The 25000-nt window shown below is 31.0% G+C and overlaps 1 protein-coding gene across 1 annotated transcript in view; it reads left to right on the top strand.

Moving 5' to 3' along the window:
- The window catches only part of LOC133616944 (protocadherin-1-like), a 294172-nt gene extending 275454 nt beyond the window's left edge, over positions 1 to 18718 (top strand). The window contains exon 4 of the mRNA XM_061976523.2: positions 18591 to 18718. Within this exon, the coding sequence (XP_061832507.1) occupies positions 18591 to 18596 (6 nt within the window). The 3' untranslated portion in view covers positions 18597 to 18718. The remainder of the gene's footprint in view (positions 1 to 18590) is intronic.
- Positions 18719 to 25000: the final 6282 nt, after the last annotated feature.

The raw sequence follows: 25000 nt of genomic DNA, 5'->3' as shown, positions 1-25000 counted from the left end.
AATGCCCTGTGGGACGTCAATGTTATGCCCATTTGATTGTAGACTCTTACTGACACCTTGTGGCGATATGAAAATACTACACGTCATTAGTCTGGGCACTTCCGGGTTGGCAACGCCAGTCCAGTTCCTGAGACAATTGAGAAGTAGACAAGTTGTGTCAGCTCTTACAAGCCTTGGAAAAGATATAATTTACATGTATATATTCAAGTCTCTATAATACATTTATAATAATAATTTATGCTGTAATAATGAAATTTTTGCATAAATAATATAAATGTATTTATTTTATATTAATATGTATATGTAAATAATATATTAATATTATATGTATAACATATATATATAATGGTAATATATAATACAATGACAATGAAATAATTATAAAATGTTTGCCATATATTTGTTAAAGTACAAATGATCCAATAATATAAAATCAAGTTTTTAAATTATATTTAAAAAATGCTTTTTATTTAATAAAAAATAATTGCTAAATATTTTGGTAATAAAAAAATAAACTTCAAATAAAATTCTGCTTCGGGCCCCAATTTAATTAAGAACGAATCCCGTCCCACAGGAAATGCCCTGTGGGACGTCAATGTTATGCCCATTTGATTTTAGACTCTTACTGACACCTTGTGGCGATATGAAAATACTATGCGTCATTAGTCTGGGCACTTCCGGGTTGGCGACGTCAGTCCAGTTCATGAGACAATTGAGAAGTAGACAAGTTGTGTTAGCTCTTACAAGCCTTGGAAAAGATATAATATACATGTATATATTCAAGTCTCTATAATACATTTATAATAATAATTTATGCTATAATAATTACATTTTTGCATAAATAATATAAATATATTTATTTTATATTAATATGTATATGTAAATAATATATTAATATTATATGTACAACATATATATATATAATGGTAATATATAATACAATGACAATGAAATAATAATAACAAATTATTTAAAAAAATGTTTGCCATATATTTGTTAAAGTACAAATGATCCAATAATATAAAATCAAGTTTTTAAATTATATTTTAAAAAAAATGCTTTTTATTTAATAAAAAATAATTGCTAAATATTTTGGTAATAAAAAAATAAACTTCAAATAAAATTCTGCTTCGGGCCCCAATTTAGTTAAGAACGAATCCCGTCCCACAGGAAATGCCCTGTGGGACGTCAATGTTATGCCCATTTGATTGTAGACTCTTACTGACACCTTGTGGCGATATGAAAATACTACGCGTCATTAGTCTGGGCACTTCCGGGTTGGCGACGTCAGTCCAGTTCATGAGACAATTGAGAAGTAGACAAGTTGTGTTAGCTCTTACAAGCCTTGGAAAAGATATAATATACATGTATATATTCAAGTCTCTATAATACATTTATAATAATAATTTATGCTATAATAATGACATTTTTGCATAAATAATATAAATGTATTTATTTTATATTAATATGTATATGTAAATAATATATTAATATTATATGTATAACATATATATATCATGGTAATATATAATACAATGACAATGAAATAATAATAACAAATTATTTAAAAAAATGTTTGCCATATATTTGTTAAAGTACAAATGATCCAATAATATAAAATCAAGTTTTTAAATTATATTTAAAAAAATGCTTTTTATTTAATAAAAAATAATTGCTAAATATTTTGGTAATAAAAAAATAAACTTCAAATAAAATTCTGCTTCGGGCCCCAATTTAGTTAAGAACGAATCCCGTCCCACAGGAAATGCCCTGTGGGACGTCAATGTTATGCCCATTTGATTGTAGACTCTTACTGACACCTTGTGGCGATATGAAAATACTACGCGTCATTAGTCTGGGCACTTCCGGGTTGGCGACGTCAGTCCAGTTCATGAGACAATTGAGAAGTAGACAAGTTGTGTTAGCTCTTACAAGCCTTGGAAAAGATATAATATACATGTATATATTCAAGTCTCTATAATACATTTATAATAAGAATTTATGCTGTAATAATGAAATTTTTGCATGAATAATATAAATGTATTTATTTTATATTAATATGTATATGTAAATAATGTATTAATATTATATGTATAACATATATATATATAATGGTAATATATAATACAATGACAATGAAATAATAATAACAAATTATTTAAAAAAATGTTTGCCATATATTTGTTAAAGTACAAATGATCCAATAATATAAAATCAAGTTTTTAAATTATATTTTTTTTAAAAAAAGCTTTTTATTTAATAAAAAATAATTGCTAAATATTTTGGTAATAAAAAATAAACTTCAAATAAAATTCTGCTTTGGGCCCCAATTTAGTTAAGGGCAATCTGAAGTATTAGAAGCTCTCAAAATGAAAATAAGTCAAATGAAATACAATAAAAAATAAAATAAATTAGAGTAGAAAAAAAGAGAATAAAAAAAAGAATAGAATAGAATAAAACTAAATAGAATAGAACACAATTAAATTAAATAGAATGAAATAAAAAACAGTAAAACAGAATAAAATGTAATAGAACAGAATAAAACACAGTAAAATAGAATATAATAAAAGAGAATAAAATGAAATGGAATACGATAAAATAAAAGAGAGTAAGATATAATCAAATAGAATAGAATACAAAAACACAAAATAAAATAAATTAGAGTAGAAAAAAAGAGAATAAAAAAAAGAATAGAATAGAATAAACTAAATAGAATAGAACACAATTAAATTAAATAGAATGAAATAAAAAACAGTAAAACAGAATAAAATGTAATAGAACAGAATAAAACACAATAAAATAGAATATAATAAAAGAGAATAAAATGAAATGGAATACGATAAAATAAAAGAGAGTAAAATATAATCAAATAGAATACAATACGACTAAACAGAATACAAAAAACACAAAATAAAATAAATTAGAGTAGAAAAAAAGAGAATAAAAAAAGAATAGAATAGAATAAAACTAAATAGAATAGAACACAATTAAATTAAATAGAATTTAATAAAAAACAGTAAAACAGAATAAAATGTAATAGAACAGAATAAAACACAATAAAATACAATATAATAAAAGAGAATAAAATGAAATGGAATACGATAAAATAAAAGAGAGTAAAATATAATCAAATAGAATAGAATACGACTAAACAGAATACAAAAAAACACAAAATAAAATAAATTAGAGTAGAAAAAAAGAGAATAAAAAAAAGAATAGAATAGAATAAAACTAAATAGAATAGAACACAATTAAATTAAATAGAATGAAATAAAAAACAGTAAAACATAATAAAATGTAATAGAACAGAATAAAACACAATAAAATAGAATATAATAAAAGAGAATAAAATGAAATGGAATACGATAAAATAAAAGAGAGTAAAATATAATCAAATAGAATAGAATACGACTAAACAGAATACAAAAAAACACAAAATAAAATAAATTAGAGTAGAAAAAAAGAGAATAAAAAAAAGAATAGAATAGAATAAACTAAATAGAATAGAACACAATTAAATTAAATAGAATGAAATAAAAAACAGTAAAACAGAATAAAATGTAATAGAACAGAATAAAACACAATAAAATAGAATATAATAAAAGAGAATAAAATGAAATGGAATACGATAAAATAAAAGAGTAAAATATAATCAAATAGAATAGAATACGACTAAACAGAATACAAAAAAAACACAAATTATAATAATATAGAAAATGATACGATATAATAAAATAAAATAAAAGGGAGTAAAATAGAATCGAATAGATTAAAATAGAATAGAATAAAACATGTTTAAAATGAACTTTGATGGTAAAAGAAACTGTTAAAAATGATCTTGCGTAACTGACACACTAACCTCAGACAAGCACTCATCACTGCACAAAAACAAAATAAAATCACTTAATGAAAATGTCTTTTGCACAAACAAACAAACAAACAAACGTCAGTGATATTTAATCATTTGAGTGCCAACATTAGTTTTAACTTTACAAAAACTTTCCAAATCCTTTCAGTTTTCAAAAGGATCTTTTCTTGTGTGGACTTCCTCCATCATTCCCAGATGAGGGGTCTGTGCTTTTATTGTGAAACACTTCCTGCTGCCCAGGACTTGATGAGTCAGCAACACTGGCCAGAAACCAGCGAGGACGTTCCCTGCCTGCTGCTTCTTCTAGAACCTTCCAGTGCAGGAAGCCAACATCACAGAGCGACGTTCATTTGTTGTCAGGGAAAGCGGCGTCGGAAGAAGTTGTGTGACGGAAGTCTCGGGTGGTCTTGCAGACATGAGAGAGGAGCTTAGCTATAATTGATTATGTTCCTCGTTTTGCTGCAACATCTTTTCTTCTCCTGTTCTACTTTTGCTGCGTGCACTTCACGCACTTCATGCTCCTAAAACACAACTTTCACACTCGTGTGACTTCATGCTCCTAACACTAGGGATGATGGTCCAAACCACTTCTCCCGGTTGTTCCATAAGAAAAGAACCCATTCCATGGACTCCAATCCCTTTTTGAGAACCGGTTCCCATTATCGAGGCCACTATAGTAAAGAAAAATAGTTGTTTTTTATTAAAATCCCTGAGAACGAATCCCGTCCCACAGGAAATGCCCTGTGGGACGTCAATGTTATGCCCATTTGATTGTAGACTCTTACTGACACCTTGTGGCGATATGAAAATACTACACGTCATTAGTCTGGGCACTTCCGGGTTGGCGACGTCAGTCCAGTTCATGAGACAATTGAGAAGTAGACAAGTTGTGTTAGCTCTTACAAGCCTTGGAAAAGATAAGTCTGTAAGTAAACTGTTGAACTTGTTTATGTAACTCAATATTAAGGTGGAAAGTGGTTACGTTTGATACTAAGATGTTTATTGAAAAACGATTTTTGTGCACTGTTTCAATGGATGTTTTGAGGACTTAAAAGGGCTGCCAGTCGGAATTTTTTGGAAGAAGAATTGTTGATTGATGACTGTGGTGTTCTTAGTGTCATGGTGTGTGTAGTTGGTATGTTCCAATAGCAACAGAAGTGCACTTTGTGGAGAGCTGTATTATTTTCAGTTTTGTGCCCAAGGGACTGATTTTATTTAACACTATATTATTATTTATACACCTATAGAGATTACAGAGACAGGTTGTTTTTGTGTTACTGTATATATTTGTTTGAAAAATCACCCTTAATATACTTTGGGTAACAACAGTCAATATTTATCTATTTTAATTTTTTAGGGGGGGTAACAGTCAATATTTATTTATTTATTTTATTTTATTTTTTTCTTATAAAATAAAAGTGAGTTTTTGTTAAACCAAATATTGTGTTTTGTTCCATACACAACAACCTACCTGGATTCGATAAGAGAATCGATAAGGAATCGGTTCGATAAAAGGATTCGATAATGGGCTCGAACTTGATAATTTCTTATCAAACATCAAATCAAATCAACTTTAACCGAGCAAACACAACACAACACAAACAGAGCACGATAAAAAATAACTAACTAAAATAAATAGGACATAAAAACAGGTTCACAGCAGGTGTATTATGGGGTGCCATAGCAGGATGGGTATCACTCATCCCTACCTAACACACAACTTTGTTACTTCATGCTACTAACACACAACTTTGTTACTTCATGCTCCTAACACACAACTTTGTTACTTCATGCTCCTAACACACAACTTTGTTACTTCATGCTCCTAAAACACAACTTTGTTACTTCATGCGCCTAAAACACAACTTTGTTACTTCATGCTCCTAACACACAACTTTGTGACTTCATGCTCCTAACACACAACTTTGTGACTTCATGCTCCTAACACACAACTTTGTTACTTCATGCTCCGAACGCACAACTTTGTTACTTCATGCGCCTAAAACACAACTTTGTTACTTCATGCTCCTAACGCACAACTTTGTTACTTCATGCGCCTAAAACACAACTTTGTTACTTCATGCTCCTAACGCACAACTTTGTTACTTCATGCTACTAACACACAACTTTGTTACTTCATGCTACTAACACACAACTTTGTTACTTCATGCTACTAACACACAACTTTGTTACTTCATGCTACTAACACACAACTTTGTTACTTCATGCTACTAACACACAACTTTGTTACTTCATGCTCCTAAAACACAACTTAGTTAGTGTGGACCTTGTGGGGACGTGTGTGCACACTCATGCTCCTAACATTAGGGATGATGGTCCAAACCACTTCTCCCGGTTGTTCCATAAGAAAAGAACCCATTCCATGGACTCCAATCCCTTTTTGAGAACCGGTTCCCGTTATCGAAGCCACTATAGTAAAGAAAAATAGTTGTTTTTTTATTCAAATCCCTGAGAACGAATCCCGTCCCACAGGAAATGCCCTGTGGGACGGCAATGTTGTGCCCAAGTGTGTACACTTGTGTACTTACACATAGACTTTTGAGTGCATAAGGGTGTACACTAGCGTTCTTACACATAGTCTTTGAGTATGTAATTGTGCACACTTGTCTACTTACACGTAGTCTTTCAGCACATAAGTGTGTACACTTGTGTACTTACACTTAGTCTTTCAGCACATAAGTGTGTACACTTGTGTACTTACACTTAGTCTTTGAGTATATAAGTGTATACACTTATCTACTTACACTTAGTCTTTCAGCACATAAGTGTATACTTACACTTAGTCTTTGAATATATAAGTGTGCACACTTGTCTACTTACACTTAGTCTTTCAGCACATACGTGTGTACACTTGTGTACTTACACATAGTCTTTGAGTATGTAATTATGCACACTTGTCTACTTACACTTAGTCTTTCAGCACAAAAGTGTGTACACTTGTGTACTTACACATAGTCTTTGAGTATATAATTGTGCACACTTGTCTACTTACACTTAGTCTTTCAGCACAAAGATGTGTACACATGTGTACTTACACATACTCTTTGAGTATATAATTGTGCACACTTGTCTACTTACACATAGTCTTTGAGTATATAAGTGTATACACTTGTCTACTTACACTTAGTCTTTCAGCACATAAGTGTATACTTACACTTAGTCTTTGAGTATATAAGTGTATACACTTGTGTACTCACACTTAGTCTTTCAGCACATAAGTGTGTACACTTGTGTACTTACACATAGTCTTTGAGTATATACGTGTATACACTTATGTACTTACACTTAGTCTTTCCGTACATAAGTGCGTATACTTGTGTACTTACACATAGTCTTTGAGTATATAAGTGTATACACTTGTGTACTCACACTTAGTCTTTCCGTACATACGTGCGTACACTTGTGTATTTACACATAGTCTTTGAGTATATAAGTGTGCACACTTGTCTACTTACATTTAGTCTTTTAGTATATAAGTGTATACACTTGTGTACTTACACATAGTCTTTGAGTATATAAGTGCATACACGTGTCTACTTACACTTAGTCTTTCAGCACAAAGATGTGTACTTACACATAGTCTTTGAGTATATAATTGTGCACACTTGTCTACTTACACATAGTCTTTGAGTATATAAGCGTGTACACTTGTGTACTCACACTTAGTCTATCAGCACATAAGTGTGTACACTTGTGTACTTACACATAGTCTTTGAGTATATAAGCGTGTACACTTGTCTACTTGCACTTAGTCTTTCAGCACATAAGTGTGTACACTTGTGTACTTACACATAGTCTTTGAGTATATAATTGTGCACACTTGTCTACTTACACTTAGTCTTTTAGTATATAAGTGTATACACTTGTGTACTTACACATAGTCTTTGAGTATATAAGTGTGTACACTTGTGTACTTACACTTAGTCTTTCAGCACATAAGTGTGTACACTTGTGTACTTACACTTAGTGTTTTAGTATATAAGTGTATACACTTGTGTACTTACACTTAGTCTTTGAATATATAAGTGTGCACACTTGTCTACTTACACTTAGTCTTTCAGCACATAAGTGTGTACACTTATGTACTTACACATAGTCTTTGAGTATATATGTGTGCACACTTTTCTACTTACACTTAGTCTTTTAGTATATAAGTGTATACACTTGTGTACTTACACATAGTCTTTGAGTATATAAGTGTGCACACTTGTGTACTTACACTTAGTCTTTGAATATATAAGTGTGCACACTTGTCTACTTACACTTAGTCTTTCAGCACATACGTGTGTACACTTGTGTACTTACACATAGTCTTTGAGTATATAAGTGTATACACTTGTGTACTTACACTTAGTCTTTCAGCACATAAGTGTGTACACTTGTGTACTTACACTTAGTGTTTTAGTATATAAGTGTATACACTTGTGTACTTACACTTAGTCTTTCAGCACATAAGTGTGTACACTTGTGTACTTACACTTAGTTTTTGAATATATAAGTGTGCACACTTGTCTACTTACACTTAGTTTTTCAGCACATAAGTGTGAACACTTGTGTACTTACACTTAGTCTTTTCGTACATGCATGCGCACACTTGTGTACTTACACATAGTCTTTGAGTATATAAGTGTGCACACTTTTCTACTTACACATAGTCTCTGAGTATATAAGTGTGTACACTTAGTCTTTCAGGTGTTTCACTTCCTGTCCGCCAGGAAGACGCTCGCCGTGTCTCCCCTAAAGTTGCAAAGTGTCCGCCTCCCATCAGCGAGTCTCCTCGCCCCCATGGCCCCTCCCACTTGGCGTGCTCCCAGTGCGTCCTGGGAGATTTGAGCCGCGGGCTGCAGCGTTGCAAATTTATTCACTTTTGTAGGATAATTGAATTTTTCTGTCATTGTAGGCCGATTCCGCCGGGACGAGAGCGAGAGCGAGAGCGAGTGCGCGCTCTTCTTCTTCGTCTTTGCACTATTAATAATTGACGCACTTCACCTCGCCGCTAATTCCGTACCTCCTCAGATGTTGATGTTATTTACATCCTGACGGGGGGTCACCTCATTCCGGAGAGGGGAGGGGCTCTACTTCCTGTTTGATGCTACAACTCCTCTGTTTGATGTGTTGAAGCGTGATACTTTTTATGTACTCACAGAATATTTGTGGAACATTTGATGCAAACAACAGAAATACTTACTCTATTTGCACGATTAGATACATGCTTTTTTTAGTCTGGATGTGAACATCCAAACACAACGTTTTGTTTTGAAATACGTTAAATATCTGCTTTTAGCGTTTGGAAAAAATAAGTTTAAAATAAGTTTTGGACTAAGTTCAAACATCCTGATCTGAAGTATTAGAAGCTCTCAAAATGAAAATAAGTCAAATGAAATACAATAAAAATTAAATAAATTAGAGTAGAAAACAAGAGAATAAGAAAAAGAATAGAATAGAATAAAACTAAATAGAATAGAACAAAATTAAATGAAATAGAATAAAATAAAAAACAGTAAAACAGAATAAAATGGAATAGAAAAAATACAAAAAATAGACACAAATTACAAATAATAATAAAATAGAAAATGATGCGATATAATAACATAAAATAGAATAAAAGGGAGTAAAATAGAATAGAATCGATTCAAATAGAATAGAATAAAATAAAAAAGAGTACATTAGAATAGAATAAAACTAAATAAAATACCGTAAAATAGAATAGAATAAAATTGAATAAAATACCGTAAAATAGAATAGAATATGATGGAATAAAACTAAATAGAATAGAAAAAAGTTAAATGAAATAGAATAAAATAAGAGAGTAAAATAGAATATAATAAAAGAGAATAAAATTAAATGGAATACGGTAAAATAAAAGAGAGTAAAATATAATCAAATAGAATAGAATACAACAAAACAGAATACAAAAAATAGACACAAATTACAAATAATAATAAAATAGAAAATGATCCGATATAATCAAATAAAATAGAATAAACTGAAATACAAAGGAGTAAAATAGAATAGATTAAAATAGAATAGATTAAAATGGAATAGAATAAAACAAAATAAAATACTGTAAAGTAGAATGTAATAAAATAGAATAAAACACAGTAAAATATAATAGAATATGATAGAATAAAACTAAATAGAATAGAAAACAATTAAATGAAATAGAATAAAATAAGAGAGTAAAACGGAATAAAATGGAATAGAACAGAATAAAACACAAATAGAATAGAATAAAAGAGAATAAAATGAAATAGAATATGATCAAATAAAAGTGTAAAATATAATCAAATAGAATAAATACAATAAAACAGAATCCAAAAAAATAAAATAATAAAACACAGTAAAATAGAATATAATAAAAGAGAATAAAATGAAAAGGAATACGATAAAATAAAAGTAAAATATAATCAAATAGAATAGAATACAACTAAACAGAATACAAAAAAACACAAATTACAAATGATAATAAAATAGAAAATGATACGATATAATAAAATAAAATATAATAAAATAAAATAAAAGGGAGTAAAATAGAATAGAATAGATTAAAATAGAATAGAATAAAACAAAATAAAATACTGTAAAATAGAATACAATACCATAAAATAGAATAGAATATGATAGAATAAAACTAAATAGAATAGAAAAAAATTAAATGAAATAGAATAAAATAAGAGAGTAAAACGGAATAAAATGGAATAGAACAGAATAACACACAATAAAATAAAATAGAATAAAAGAGAATGAAATGAAATAGAATATGATAAAATAAAAGAGTAAAATATAATCAAATAGAATAGAATACAATAAAACAGAATACAAAAAAATAAAATAATCAAATAGAAAATGATACGATAGAATAAAATAAAATAAAAGGGAGTAAAATATAATAGATTAGATTAAAAGAGAATAAAATAAATGTGCGTAAAATAGAATAGAATAGAATAAAACAGAATAAAATACCGTAAAATATAATAGAATAAAATAGAATAAAATACCGTAAAATACAATAGAATATGATAGAATAAAATACAATTGAATAAAATTAAATAAAATAAAAAAGTCAAATAGAATATAATACAATAAAATACAATACAATAAAATGACAAACAAAGTTTAGTTAGTTCATTAATTAAAATTACAATAACTTATTAATGCATTCATTTCAGACATTCCAACAACAACAATAATAAACACAGTTAATTGTGTAACTAAACAACATTTTTGAACAGACAGAAATGTTGACACACTAGATTATTATTATTATTATTATTATTATTATTATTATTACATTCTTAAAAGGGAAAGCAGCAACAGTAAAAATGTACGAAAATAGAAACAAAAACATTGTAATGTAAAGAGAAAAGGCTGCTAAGTTGTAATTATGAATACATATAATACACAGTGCTTTGTAGTGTTCTAACGATACACACTTGTATTTTGATACTGTTGAAAACACAACAAACATGGATGTTATGAGACATGGACATAAGTTTGTAATTGCAATGAAAGAAGAAAAAAAGATTGTAACAACTTGTCTTTTAGTCGGAAACAAAGAAAGGCTCCTAATTGGCTGCTGGGGGTTTGGGGGCGTGTCTGTGATGAAGTCCATATAGTTCATTTTTGATATAAATTACTGTCTCCTTCATTTACCCCCCCCCCCCCCCCCCCCCCTCCCCCATATCCCCTCCGTCCTCTTTCCTCAGCTCTGTGTCCATTAATTAATTGCCGGCTAATTTAATTTCTCCAAAAGTAATAAGTTGTTAAAGCGTGAATAAAGACTGACAAGACAAAGTTCTAATCTGCCCCAAGTTTAATTAGAGACGTGTGAGCGCTGAGACCCATGGGGGGGGGGGGGGGGGGGTGAAGATAACCCAGGACAGGAAACAGGAAGTGGAATCAAGATGGCTAAACGTTACATCATCATCAGCATCCACGTCTTCATCAGTTTGTACACAATATATGTCATTATACTTACTTTATCACATGTTTTCTTGGCATATTTAAGATGAATTTTCACCATAACGGACTGTAGTTGTTAATTATTTTATGATACTCCACACTTCTTCCACACCATTATTAATGAACAAAAGGTTGAAGTATTGACTTTTAAATGGACTACTTTGATGAAAGCTGTGTCAAGTATTTAAGGTCAGTGAATAAAAACAACATTTAAATATTAATAGGACTTACCAAGAGGTAATTATACAGTGGGGAAATATATATACATCAAAAATAAACAACACTGTGCCTTTAAATATATATATATATATATATATATATATATATATATATATATATATATATATATATATATATATATATATATATATATATATATATATATATATATATATATATATATATATTTATGTGTGGGGGAAAAAATCACAAGACTACTTAATCTCTACAGGCCTGTTTCATGAGGGGTTCCCTCAATCATCAGGAGATTTTAATGGGAGCATTCGCATACCATGGTTTATATAGGGCACAGAGTGGGTGGGTACAGGCTGGCGTAGGGGCGTGGTGATTGGCTCATGTGTTACCTAGGAGGTGTTTCCTTCTGTGGCGGCATGCTGATACAATTTCGCTGCGCTTGTTGAGGGATGACAGGTCTGGACGGTAAATAATAAACAGTTTCTCTTTCAAGCATAGGTTGCATCTTTTATTACCACTATTGTAAGGTGTGCTGGATGCAAGAATTTGCCATGTTATTGAATATTCAACATTATTGTCTTTGAGGTCCCAAATGTGTTTGCTGAGTTCTGTGGTATTCCGCAGGTTTTGGTTCCTGAAAGAAGCCTTGTGATTGTTCCATCTGGTTTTGAATTCTCCCTCGGTTAATCCTACATATGTGTCGGATGTGTTAATGTCCTTGCGTGTTACCTTAGATCGGTAAACAACTGATGTTTGTAAGCACCCCCCGTTGAGAGGGCAATCAGGTTTCTTGCGGCAGTTGCAGCCTTTGTTGGTTTTGGGGTCGCTCTGTCCGGGGGCCGACGGCTCATTTGCAATTGTCTTGTTGTGGTTTGAGATAATTTGTCGTATATTGTTCATACAGCTGTAGCTCAATTTAATGTTGTTCTTGTTGAATACTTTTCTTAGGGTGTTGCCTTTGGGGAAGTGTTTGTCAATCAGAGTGAGGAATTTGTGACCAATGTTAGTTGAGACGTTTTTGCTGTATGGGGGGTTGTACCAGATGATGTTGTTTCGTTTTCTGTTCTTTTTTGGTTGGTTTCCTGGCGTGGGTTCATAGGTGAGGGTGAAATTGTATCCGCTTTCATCAAGTGCTTTTTGGTACGGGGGGGTTGCTTGGTTGCTTATATATATATATATATATATATATATATATATATATAGTATAGTATACTGTATATGTATATATAGAATAGTATAGTATACTGTATACATATATAGTATAGTATATGTGTGTGTGTATATATATACACACATATATATATGTATACATATATATGTGTGTGTATATATAACATATATATATATATACATATATATGTGTGTGTGTATATATATATATATATATATATATATACGTTAGGTCAGGAAAAAACAGAGGCTATATCATCCCTACAAGACTGTTTCACATATATATATATGCATATATATGTGTGTGTATGTATATATATATACACGTTAGGTCAGGAAAAAACAGAGGCTATATCATCCCTACAAGACTGTTGCACAGGTTTTCTTAAATACAATTAAATTAGGGAAATCTGTGAAACAGGCTCGTAGGGATGATATAGCCTCTGTGTTTTTTCCTGACCTAACGTATATTCTGCTATACCCCGGTATTGAGCACTGTATAACGGACAAATCACAGTAAAGTCGACTATATATATATATATATATATATATTTAGTATATATATATAACTATACTATATATATATATATATATATATATATATATATATATATATATATATATATATATATAACTATATATATAACTATACTAATATATATATATATATATATATATATATATACTGTATATAACTATACTATATATATATATATATATATATATATATATATATATATATATATATAACGATATATATAACGATATATATAACTATACTAATATATATATATATATATATATATATATATATATATATATATATATATATATATATATATTTAATTAGAAATAATAATAATAATAATAAAAATTGTTATTTGGATGCAAGTTGATTTTTTTGTGCATCCCTACTAAGTAGTATACAAAGTAGTATACGGAGTAGTACTTTGTTTCCGAGGGTACCTATTTTGACAATGTACTATTTACAGTCTGTTATTGTTGTTCTAGGTTATTATGTTAAGACAGGGGTCGGCAACCCGCCGCTCTAGAGCCGCATGCGAGTGGCTCCCTGGAGCTTTTTTAAAAATTTATGAAAAATGGAAAAAGAAAAGAAAAAAATCTATTTTTTGTTTTAATATGGTTTCTGTAGGAGGACAAACATGACACAAGCATCCCTAATTGTTACAAAGCACACTGTTTGTATTAAACATGCTTCACTGATTCGAGTATTTGGCGAGCGCCGTTTTGTCCTACTAATTTTGGCGGTCTTTGAACTCACCTTAGTTTGTTTACATGTATATCTTTCTCCGACTTTCTAGGACGTGTTTTATGCCACTTCTTTTTCTGTCTCATTTTGTCCACCAAACCTTTAACGTTGTGCATGAAAGGTGAGTTTTGTTGATGTTATTGACTTGTGTGGAGTGCTAATCAGACATATTTGGTCACTGCGTGACTGCGAGCTAATCGATGCTAACATGCTATTTAGGCTAGCTATATGTACATATTGCATCATTATGCCTCATTTGTAGCTATATTTGAGCTCATTTAGTTTCCTTTAAGTCCTCTTAATTCAATTTATATCTCATGACACACTATCTGTATGTAATATGGCTTTTAATTTTTTGCGGCTCCAGACAGATTTGTTTTTGTATTTTTGGTCCAATATGGCTCTTTCAACATTTTGGGTTGCCGACCCCTGTGTTAAGACAACCACTTTTGTCTCCTGCAGTAAAATAATCACTTTAGTATTTACTAAATATGTACACTACTTTTTTAATTGTATTTCACTTGCATGTCCACTCATGTTCCTCTCAGAGCTGATGGACACACACACACACACACACACACACACACACACACACACGGTAATGAAAGACATTAACACGTGAATCTTTGCGATGGAGAAGAAGAGTGGTTGTGTTTTGTGTATTTGAGTTTGCATGTGAAGGGTTTCATATATTTATATGATGAAGTGATGGAGCGAAGACAGGAGGAAGAGGAGGAGGAAGAAGAATAGGAGGAGGAGGAAGAGCGGGCTTTTTACTCAAGTTGACAGCAGCAAATGTCAGATAGTCATGTGGAAATGATTTCCATTTCATAGATCTGACATGTGGGTGCAGGTGGAATCTAATTAGTCTGACCATTATGTCATTATGCTGCCAGCCTGGACGGGATCATCACCCCCCACCCCCCCACCCCCCAGGGGTCAACTGCAGCCCAGGAGCGCAGATAAGAGCTATGGGCTGCTTTTGACAGACGGTCCTTGAACGCAACACCAAAGAAGGAGTAGGGAGGGAGGGGGCTTCCTTACCTCATTCTGTAGTGTAGTGTACTCAGTGGCCTAGTGGTTAGTGTCCGCCCTGAGATGGGTAGGTTGTGAGTTCAAACCCCGGCCGAGTCATACCAAAGACTATAAAAATGGGAGCCATTACCTCCCTGCTTGGCACTCAGCATCAAGGGTTGGAATTGGGGGTTAAATCACCAAAAATGATTCCCGGGCGCGGCACCGCTGCTGCCCACTGCTCCCCTCACCTCCCAGGTGCTGAACAAGGGGATGGGTCATGCAGAGGACACATTTCACAAAACCTAGTGTGTGTGTGTGACAATCATTGCTACTTTAACTTTTTAACTTTAATATTAGTACTAGTAGTAGTAGTAGTAGTAGTATTAATAGTAGTAGGAGTGATAGTGATATTATATATAATAGTGATAGTATTAGTGGTGGTAGTAGTAGTAATATTATTATTAGTATTAGTAGTCGTAGTGATAGTATTAGTAGTAGTAGTATTAATAGTATTAGGAGTGATAGTGATATTATATATAATAGTGATAGTATTAGTGGTGGTAGTAGTAGTAATATTATTATTAGTATTAGTAGTAGTATAGTAATATTATTATTATTAGTAGTAGTAGTGATAGTATTATTATTAGTAGTAGTAGTAGTAGTAATATTAGTAGTAGTAGTAGTAGTAGTAGTATTAGTAGTAGTAGTAGTAGTATTAGGAGTGATAGTGATGTTATATATAATAGTGATAGTATTAGTGGTGGTAGTAGTAATATTATTATTAGTAGTAGTAATATTAGTAGTAGTAGTAGTAGTAATATTAGTAGTAGTAGTAGTGATAGTATTATTAGTAGTAGTAGTGGAAGTGATAGTGATATTATATATAATAGTGATAGTATTAGTGGTGGTAGTAGTAATATTATTATTAGTAGTAGTAATATTAGTAGTAGTAATATTAGTAGTAGTAGTAGTGATAGTATTATTAGTAGTAGTAGTGGAAGTGATAGTGATATTATATATAATAGTGATAGTATTAGTGGTGGTAGTAGTAATATTATTATTTTTAGTAGTAGTAGTAGTGATAGTAGTAATATTAGTAGTAGTAGTAGTAGTAGTAATATTATTATTATTATTATTATTAGTAGTAGTAGTAGTGGAAGTGATAGTGATATTATATATAATAGTGATAGTATTAGTGGTGGTTGTAGTAATATTATTATTAGTAGTAGTAGTAGTAGTGATAGTAGTAATATTAGTAGTAGTAGTAGTAATATTATTATTATTATTAGTAATATTATTATTAGTAGTAGTAGTAGTTGTGATAGTAGTAATATTAGTAGTAGTAGTAGTAATATTATTATTATTATTAGTAGTAGTAGTGATAGTAGTAATATTGGTAGTAATAGTAGTAATATTATTATTATTAGTAGTAGTAGTAGTGATATTATTATTATTAGTAGTAGTAGTGATAGTAGTAATATTAGTAGTAGTAGTAGTAATATTATTTTTAGTAGTAGTAGTAGTGATATTATTATTATTAGTAGTAGTAGTAGTAGAGATAGTAGTAATATTAGTAGTAGTATTGTAGTATTGTTATTATTATTATTATTATTAGTTGTAGTAGTAGTAGTAGTGTTGTTATTATTATTATTAGTAGTAGTAGTAGGAGTGATAGTGATATTAGATATAATAGTGATAGTATTAGTGGTGGTAGTAGTAATAATAATATTAGTAGTAGTAGTAGTAGTAGTAGTGATAGTAGTAGTGGTAAGAGTATTATTATTAGTAGTAGTAGTAATATTATTATTAGTAGTAGTAGGATTAGTAGTAGTAGTGATAGTATTATTATTAGTAGTAGTAGTAGTAGTAGTAATATTAGTAGTAGTAGTAGTGTTATTATTATTATTGTTTGTAGTAGTAGTAGTAATATTAGGAGTGATAGTGATATTATATATAATAGTGATAGTATTAGTGGTGGTAGTAGTAATATTATTATTAGTAGTAGTTGTAGTAGTGGTAGTAGTAATATTAGTAGTAGTAATATTATTATTATTAGTAGTAGTAGTAGAGATAGTAGTAATATTATTATTATTATTAGTAGTAGTAGAGATAGTAGTAATATTAGTAGTAGTAGTATTGTTATTAGTAGTAGGATTAGTAGTAGTAGTGATAGTATTATTATTAGTAGTAGTAGTAGTAGTAATATTAGTAGTAGTAGTAGTGTTGTTATTATTATTGTTTGTAGTAGTAGTAGTAATATTAGGAGTGATAGTGATATTATATATAATAGTGATAGTATTAGTGGTGGTAGTAGTAGTATTATTATTAGTAGTAGTTGTAGTGATAGTAGTAGTGGTAGTAGTAATATTAGTAGTAGTAATATTATTATTATTAGTAGTAGTAGTAGAGATAGTAGTAATATTAGTAGTAGTAGTATTGTTATTAGTAGTAGGATTAGTAGTAGTAGTGATAGTATTATTATTAGTAGTAGTAGTAGTAGTAGTAATATTAGTAGTAGTAGTAGTGTTGTTATTATTATTATTTGTAGTAGTAGTAGTAATATTAGGAGTGATAGTGATATTATATATAATAGGGATAGTATTAGTGGTGGTAGTAGTAGTATTATTATTAGTAGTAGTTGTAGTTATAGCAGCAATGGTAGTAGTAATATTAGTAGTAATATTATTATTATTAGTAGTAGTAGTAGTAGAGATAGTAGTACTATTAGTAGTAGTGGTATTGTTATTATTATTATTAGTCATAGTATTAGTAGTAGTAATAGCAGTATTAGTACTAGTACTAGTAGTATTAGTATTAGTGTTGTACGGTATACCAGTATTGGTATAGTACCGCAATACTAATGAATCATATTCGGTACTATACCCCCTCTAAAAAGTACCGGTCCTCCACCCTCAAATATAAATATATATATATATATACTGTATATTCACCAAAAGCATTACGGTACAAAAAGTGGAGTATTTTGTTCCATCTCCCATCTTTTGTGTTCTTGTTGGTCCGGTGGGCTTTCTCCGGGTTGTTGCCGCGCCGTCGCCATGACGACCCCTCTCTGTTCTCTGTCCGCAGACCTGAGGCCCCTCCCCGACGTGGCCATGACGGGCAACTGCACGCGCGAGTGCACCGAGTTCGGCCACTCCGACTCCTGCTGGATGCCCGGCCAGCCCTCCCCCGAGCGCAAGAGCGCCGCCTTCGTGCCTTACCAGGAGACGGCCGGGCCGGAGCAGCAGCAGCCGGCGGCGGCCAACGCCGGCCCTAAGCCCCTCCCCGCCGAGGAGCGCGGGCCGGGCGGCGGCGGGGCCCGGGTGGCCAACATGCGCTTCATGACCCCCTACAGCAGTGCCTATCCCGCCGGCGCCGACACGTCCGGCAAAGACTGCGGGCTGGAGGAGATCCCGCTGAGCCAGGCGGCGGAGTACCGCTCAGCCGCCGTTCCAGCCGGCCACGCCTCCAAGAGGGAGATCTACCTGTGAGGCCCCCTTTCCCCCGCCTCCCCTCACCTCGCTGCCCTGTGCCTGGCTGTGTCGCCACAGCAACTCCCCCCCCTTACACCTTTGCTTTAGACCCCGCCCACCCCCCGGCCCAGCCGCCAATCACCTGGAAGGAATGTAAACATGGTTGTGATCTTTTACTAGCTACTTGTTGTGAAGCCTCCTCACTCTCTGACACTTTTCTCCCTGCCGGACCTCTTTTTAATAACCAAGACCTTTTTAGGACCCCGTGTACAGCCATGTAAATACGGCGGCGTGGGCGTGGCCGTGGGCGTGGCCACGGGGGCGCTCGTGCATGTACAGATTTATCCTTCTTCAGTTCCAAGTCGCTTCGATGTTTCGATATTTTTAATATTCCTTCGCTTTTTTTTTGGGGGGGGGACGTTTCGTGAACGCTCGGCACAAACATACCGTCGGTCCTCAGAGGAGTCGGCGCCAAAACGCCCGCGGCGGTGCCTTCAGGGGTCATGCGACGTCGTCATTCCGTTACCCGTGTAAAAATAGTATTTATCCATCTGGCGTTTTTTTGTTGTTTTTGTTGTTTTTTTTCTTCACTCCAAGCTTTTGCTGTGTCAGGTGAGGTCGGAGGTCGGAGGTCGCGTCCACTTTTTGGCGCCAATTAACCTCAGGTGACCCTCTGTGACCTTTGACACCGCTGTTGGCTTTGGCCTGCCTGAGCGTGTGTGTGTGTGTGTGTTTAGGTGTGTGTGTTCTTGTATTTCTACCCTTCTTGAGACATGAAGAAGGAAAAGTATCTTCCATATGAGGAGGTGTGAACAAGTGATGACATAAATCGTGGTCCCAATAACATTGCATCTAATAGACAATGTCTCATTTGTGGTGACATCTATCAAAATGAGGGTGGTCCCTCAAAAAATGTACTGTCAACATATGAAATAACAAGTGTGTGTAAGACATTGAAATGCGACCCCTTTGGCCAAAATAATAAAAAAATTAAAAAAATTATATAGAGGCATAGAGACACTATCAAAATGAGGGTGGTCCCAAAAAAGGAGGGATTTTTCACATTGACTGTGTGTCGCTTTTAAAAGTGCTCCCCCTCTGGTCAACATATGAAATAACAAGTGTGTGTAAGAAATTGAAATGTGCCCCCTTTGGCCAAAATTAATTCAAAAAAATTAATAAATATGTTAATATAGAGACATACTGTAATAACTTGAAGTAAATAATGAAGATTAAAAAACAATTACAAACATAAAAAAATAAATGAACTAAAAGCAGTCTTTTTCTCACAATGTGTCGACTTTTTCCTTATAAAATTGGGAACAATTTCTCACGTTCTTTCTGTTTCCGTAATATTGCAATATTTTCTCGTAAAATTATGACTTTTTTGTGTGAAATTGTGACTTTTTAATGCAAAATGGTGACATTTGTCATATAAAATTCTGACTTGTATCACAATATTGCCAATTTTTGTTGTTGTTCTTGTAAAATAGTGACATTTTTTGGAGTAAAATTATGAAAATGTGTCATCATTTTTGCCAAGTAAAATTCCAATTATTATTATAATATTGCCAAATTTTAAAATGTTCTAATTAAATTGTGACTTTTTGTCGTTTAAAACGACGACTCTTTTCATAAAATTGCCAAAAATGTTAAGCGTTTTCTTGTAAAACTGCGACTGTTATTGAGTAACATTCAAACTTTTATCATAATATTGCACAAATGTTCAGAATTTCTTGTCAAATGTTGACTTGCGTTGAGTAAAATGACGACTTTTATTATAATACTGCCAAAATTCTAAGTTTTTCTTGTGAAATTGTGACCTTTTTCTTGTGAAATTCCAACTCATTTTTCACAAGAAGCTTTTTTATATGTGCATAGTATGTATATATTATTCATGTTGTAAATACACTTCTTTATATATCTAGAAAGGCTGGTCCTAAAGAGGGAGGCACTTTTCTCACGTCTCAAGAAGGTGACATATACAAGAGTGTGTGTGTGTGTGTGTGTGTGTGTGTGTGTGTGTGTGTGTGTGTGTGTGTGTGTGTGTGTGTGTGTGTGTGTGTGTGTGTGTGTGTGTGTGTGTGTGTGTGTGTGTGTGTGTGTGTTCTTGTATTTCTACCCTTCTTGAGACGTGAAGAAGGAAAAGTATCTTCCGTATGAGGAGGTGTGAACATAAATCATGGTCCCAATAACATTGCATCTAATAGAGAGAGAAATACTAGAATCCGTGAACATTGCTCCAAAGTCAGGATTTTTTTTTTTTGTTGATTTAATGCGCGTACAAAAGTAAACATTGACAGGTGCAAAGGCAGCAATATATGATACAACGGGACAGGTGTGTTGCCCAAGGTGCGGCACGGGGGCCATCTGGGGTCCATTTGCACCCCTGGTGGTGAAATCTATGAAAATTAGGGTGGAAGCATTTTTCAGAGGTCTTAGAAGGGTACCAAATACAAGAATGTGTGTGTGTGTGTGTGTTTTCTCTTGACTTCCTCCAATTCCAGATTTTAGGGGGGGGGCGCACTGTTTCGAGCCCCCCCTCCGTCGGTCACATGCACGACGTCGCCGAGTCACAGAACTTGTTTCACGCAATTGCTCCTCATAAGTACTTAATCAGTCCCTCCAGGGCTTTGAATACTTGTTTTTCTTTTTCTTCTTGTTCCTTCCCAATATATATATTAATTTTATTATCAATGTTTTAGCTGTTCTTTGTAACTTTAATCTCAACATTTAAAAAAAACAAATACTGTATTGATGTTTTACTCGTTTTATAGCACACTCGATGGCAGTAGAGGTACAAAATCGGAACTCATTCTCAATTCACTCTTTTGTTTTCGTTCGTTATGACAAATATTAGTTGTAATTAGAGGAAGAAACACCGGCGAAGGCTTCCTGATTGTCCGCTGTCTGCAGACATTCATTGATGTTCCAACACATTTACCTTATCATCACACTTCAACATCTCTAACATGTAAATGCCGCCTCTTGGCGAGGTCAGCATTGCCAAGGAAAATATGTTCTCCGTTGTTTTATCCTGGATAAATATACATGTCGAATACATTTATAAATATATGTTGAATAAATATATAAATGCATGTTAAATAAATATATAAATATATGTCGAATAAATGTATAAATACATGTTGAATAAATATATAAATGCATGTTAAATAAATATATAAATGCATGTTAAATAAATATATAAATACATGTCGAATAAATATATAAATACATGTCAAATACATTTATAAATACATGTTAAATAAATATATAAATACATGTCGAATAAATTTATAAATACATGTTGAATAAATATATAAATACATGTTAAATAAATATATAAATGCATGTTAAATAAATATATAAATACATGTCAAATAAATTTATAAATACATGTTGAATAAATATATAAATGCATGTTAAATAAATATATAAATACATGTCGAATAAATGTATAAATACATGTTGAATAAATATATAAATGCATGTTAAATAAATATATAAATACATGTCGAATACATTTATAAATACATGTTGAATAAATATATAAATACATGTTAAATAAATATATAAATACATGTCAAATAAATTTATAAATACATGTTGAATAAATATTTAAATACATGTTAAATAAATATATAAATGCATGTTAAATAAATTTATAAATACATGTCGAATACATTTATAAATACATGTTGAATAAATACATAAATGCATGTTAAATAAATATATAAATACATGTCGAATAAATTTATAAATACATGTTGAATAAATATATAAATACATGTTAAATAAATATATAAATGCATGTTAAATAAATATATAAATACATGTCGAATAAATACATAAATACATGTCGAATAAATTTATAAATACATGTTGAATAAATATATAAATACATGTTAAATAAATATATAAATACATCTTTAATACATATATAAATATATGTTAAATGAAAATATAAATACTTGTTGAATACATATATAAATAAATATATAACTACATGTTAAATAAATATACTAAATACATGTTAAATAAATATATAAATACATGTTAAATAAATATATAAATACATGTTAAATAAATATATGAATACATGTTAAATATATATATATATATATATATTTATATTTATATAAATACATGTTAAATAAATATATAAGTACATGTTAAATACATATATAAATGCTTGTTAAATACATCTTTAATGCATATATAAATATATGTATAATACATATATAAATATATGTTAAATGAAAATATAAATACTTGTTGAATACATATATAAATAAATATATAACTACATGTTAAATAAATATACTAAATACATGTTAAATAAATATATAAATACATGTTAAATAAATGTATGAATACATGTTAAATATATATATATATATATATATATATATATATATATATATATATATATATATTTATATTTATATAAATACATGTTAAATAAATATATAAATACATGTTAAATAAATATATAAATAAACTCGGAAGTAATGTAAACTACATTACCCAGAATGCTTAGGGCTGCAGACAGGAACAGGAAGTAAGTGTCGGTGAAAATGTTGCCAGACGTTGCATATTTCGCGCTGATTGCTTGACTTTGCACGAATTGGAGCGATCGCGACGTCGCATTTCCCTGGAGGGTCTGATTAACGGAGAAATAAGTTACAAGTACTCAAAATAATCCAAAAGTAGAATAAAGTTGTAGAATAAAGTTACTGTATTGGCGCGGTCGCTTTTTTTCGCACAAAATTCACAACGTAGAAACCGATCGACCGAAAATAAGACAAAAAATTAATCCATACAATCAGCGTGCGTCGCATACTGACGAGTCAAACAACCACTACCGAGGGGCCCGGGGCCCGCCCAAATTTTAACACTGAATTAGTAACCGTATTCTTGATTTTAATGGTTCTATCTAACATAGTACTCACAGTTTAACAGGAAAAACCTGGTCCAAAGTTAGGAAACATGTTTTAATCACAGAGATTACTATCGAGGCTTCGGTCAGGCTGATTACAAAATAAATACTAATCAAATCATTAAAAATAAATGTTCATACAATGAACAGTGCTAAAATAAACGGAATTAGTAGTATAAAATTATAAATGTTTCTTAACCAAACAGCCAATTAAAGTGAAAGTGAAAACTTTAGTCATAATTTGTGCGCTTCTGAAACGTTTTGTTAGTGGTGATAAAGTGTATTACAACACATTTAAGGTCAGGAAACACGGATTTAATGCATATTTGAAGACTAAACATGTTATTATTAGTCATTTAAGTCAATATGTCATCTTTTTCTGCTTACAGTCTTCCCTTTTGGTGTTGATTTTGTTTGTTTTATTCCTAGAATATGACGCAAAGACAAAGACACAAATCGATAAAATAAAAATAATAAAATACAAATTGATCAAATTAAAATAATTAAATACAAATTGATAAAATATATAAAACAATAAAAGACAAATCAATAAAATATGATAAAACAAGTAAAAATGTAAATCAATAAAATAGAATAAAACAAAAAAGACAAATCGATAAAAAATATATAAAACAATAAAAGACAAATCAATAAAATATGATAATACAAGTAAAAACAAATCAATAAAATATGATAAAACAAGTACAAATCTAATTCAATAAAATAGAATAAATGAATAGAAGACAAATCAATAAAATAGTATAAAACAAAAAAGACAAATCGATAAAATATAATAAAACAATAAAAGACACATCAATAAAATAGAATAGAACAAAACAGACGAATCAATAAAATATAAAACAAGTAAAAATGTAAATCAATAAAATAGAATAAAACAAAAAAGACAAATCGATAAAATATAATAAAACAATAAAAGACACATCAACAAAATAGAATAAAACAAAACAGACAAATCAAAAAAATATGATAAAACAAGTAAAAATGTAAATCAACAAAATAGAATAAAACAAAAAAGACAAATCGATAAAATAGAATAAAACCATAAAAGACACATCAACAAAATA

The sequence above is a fragment of the Nerophis lumbriciformis genome, linkage group LG16 (genome assembly GCF_033978685.3).
Source record: "Nerophis lumbriciformis linkage group LG16, RoL_Nlum_v2.1, whole genome shotgun sequence".
Taxonomy (NCBI): domain Eukaryota; kingdom Metazoa; phylum Chordata; class Actinopteri; order Syngnathiformes; family Syngnathidae; genus Nerophis; species Nerophis lumbriciformis.
The sequence above is the reverse complement of the archived record's forward strand: the minus strand, read 5'-3'. Positions and strand labels throughout refer to the sequence as shown.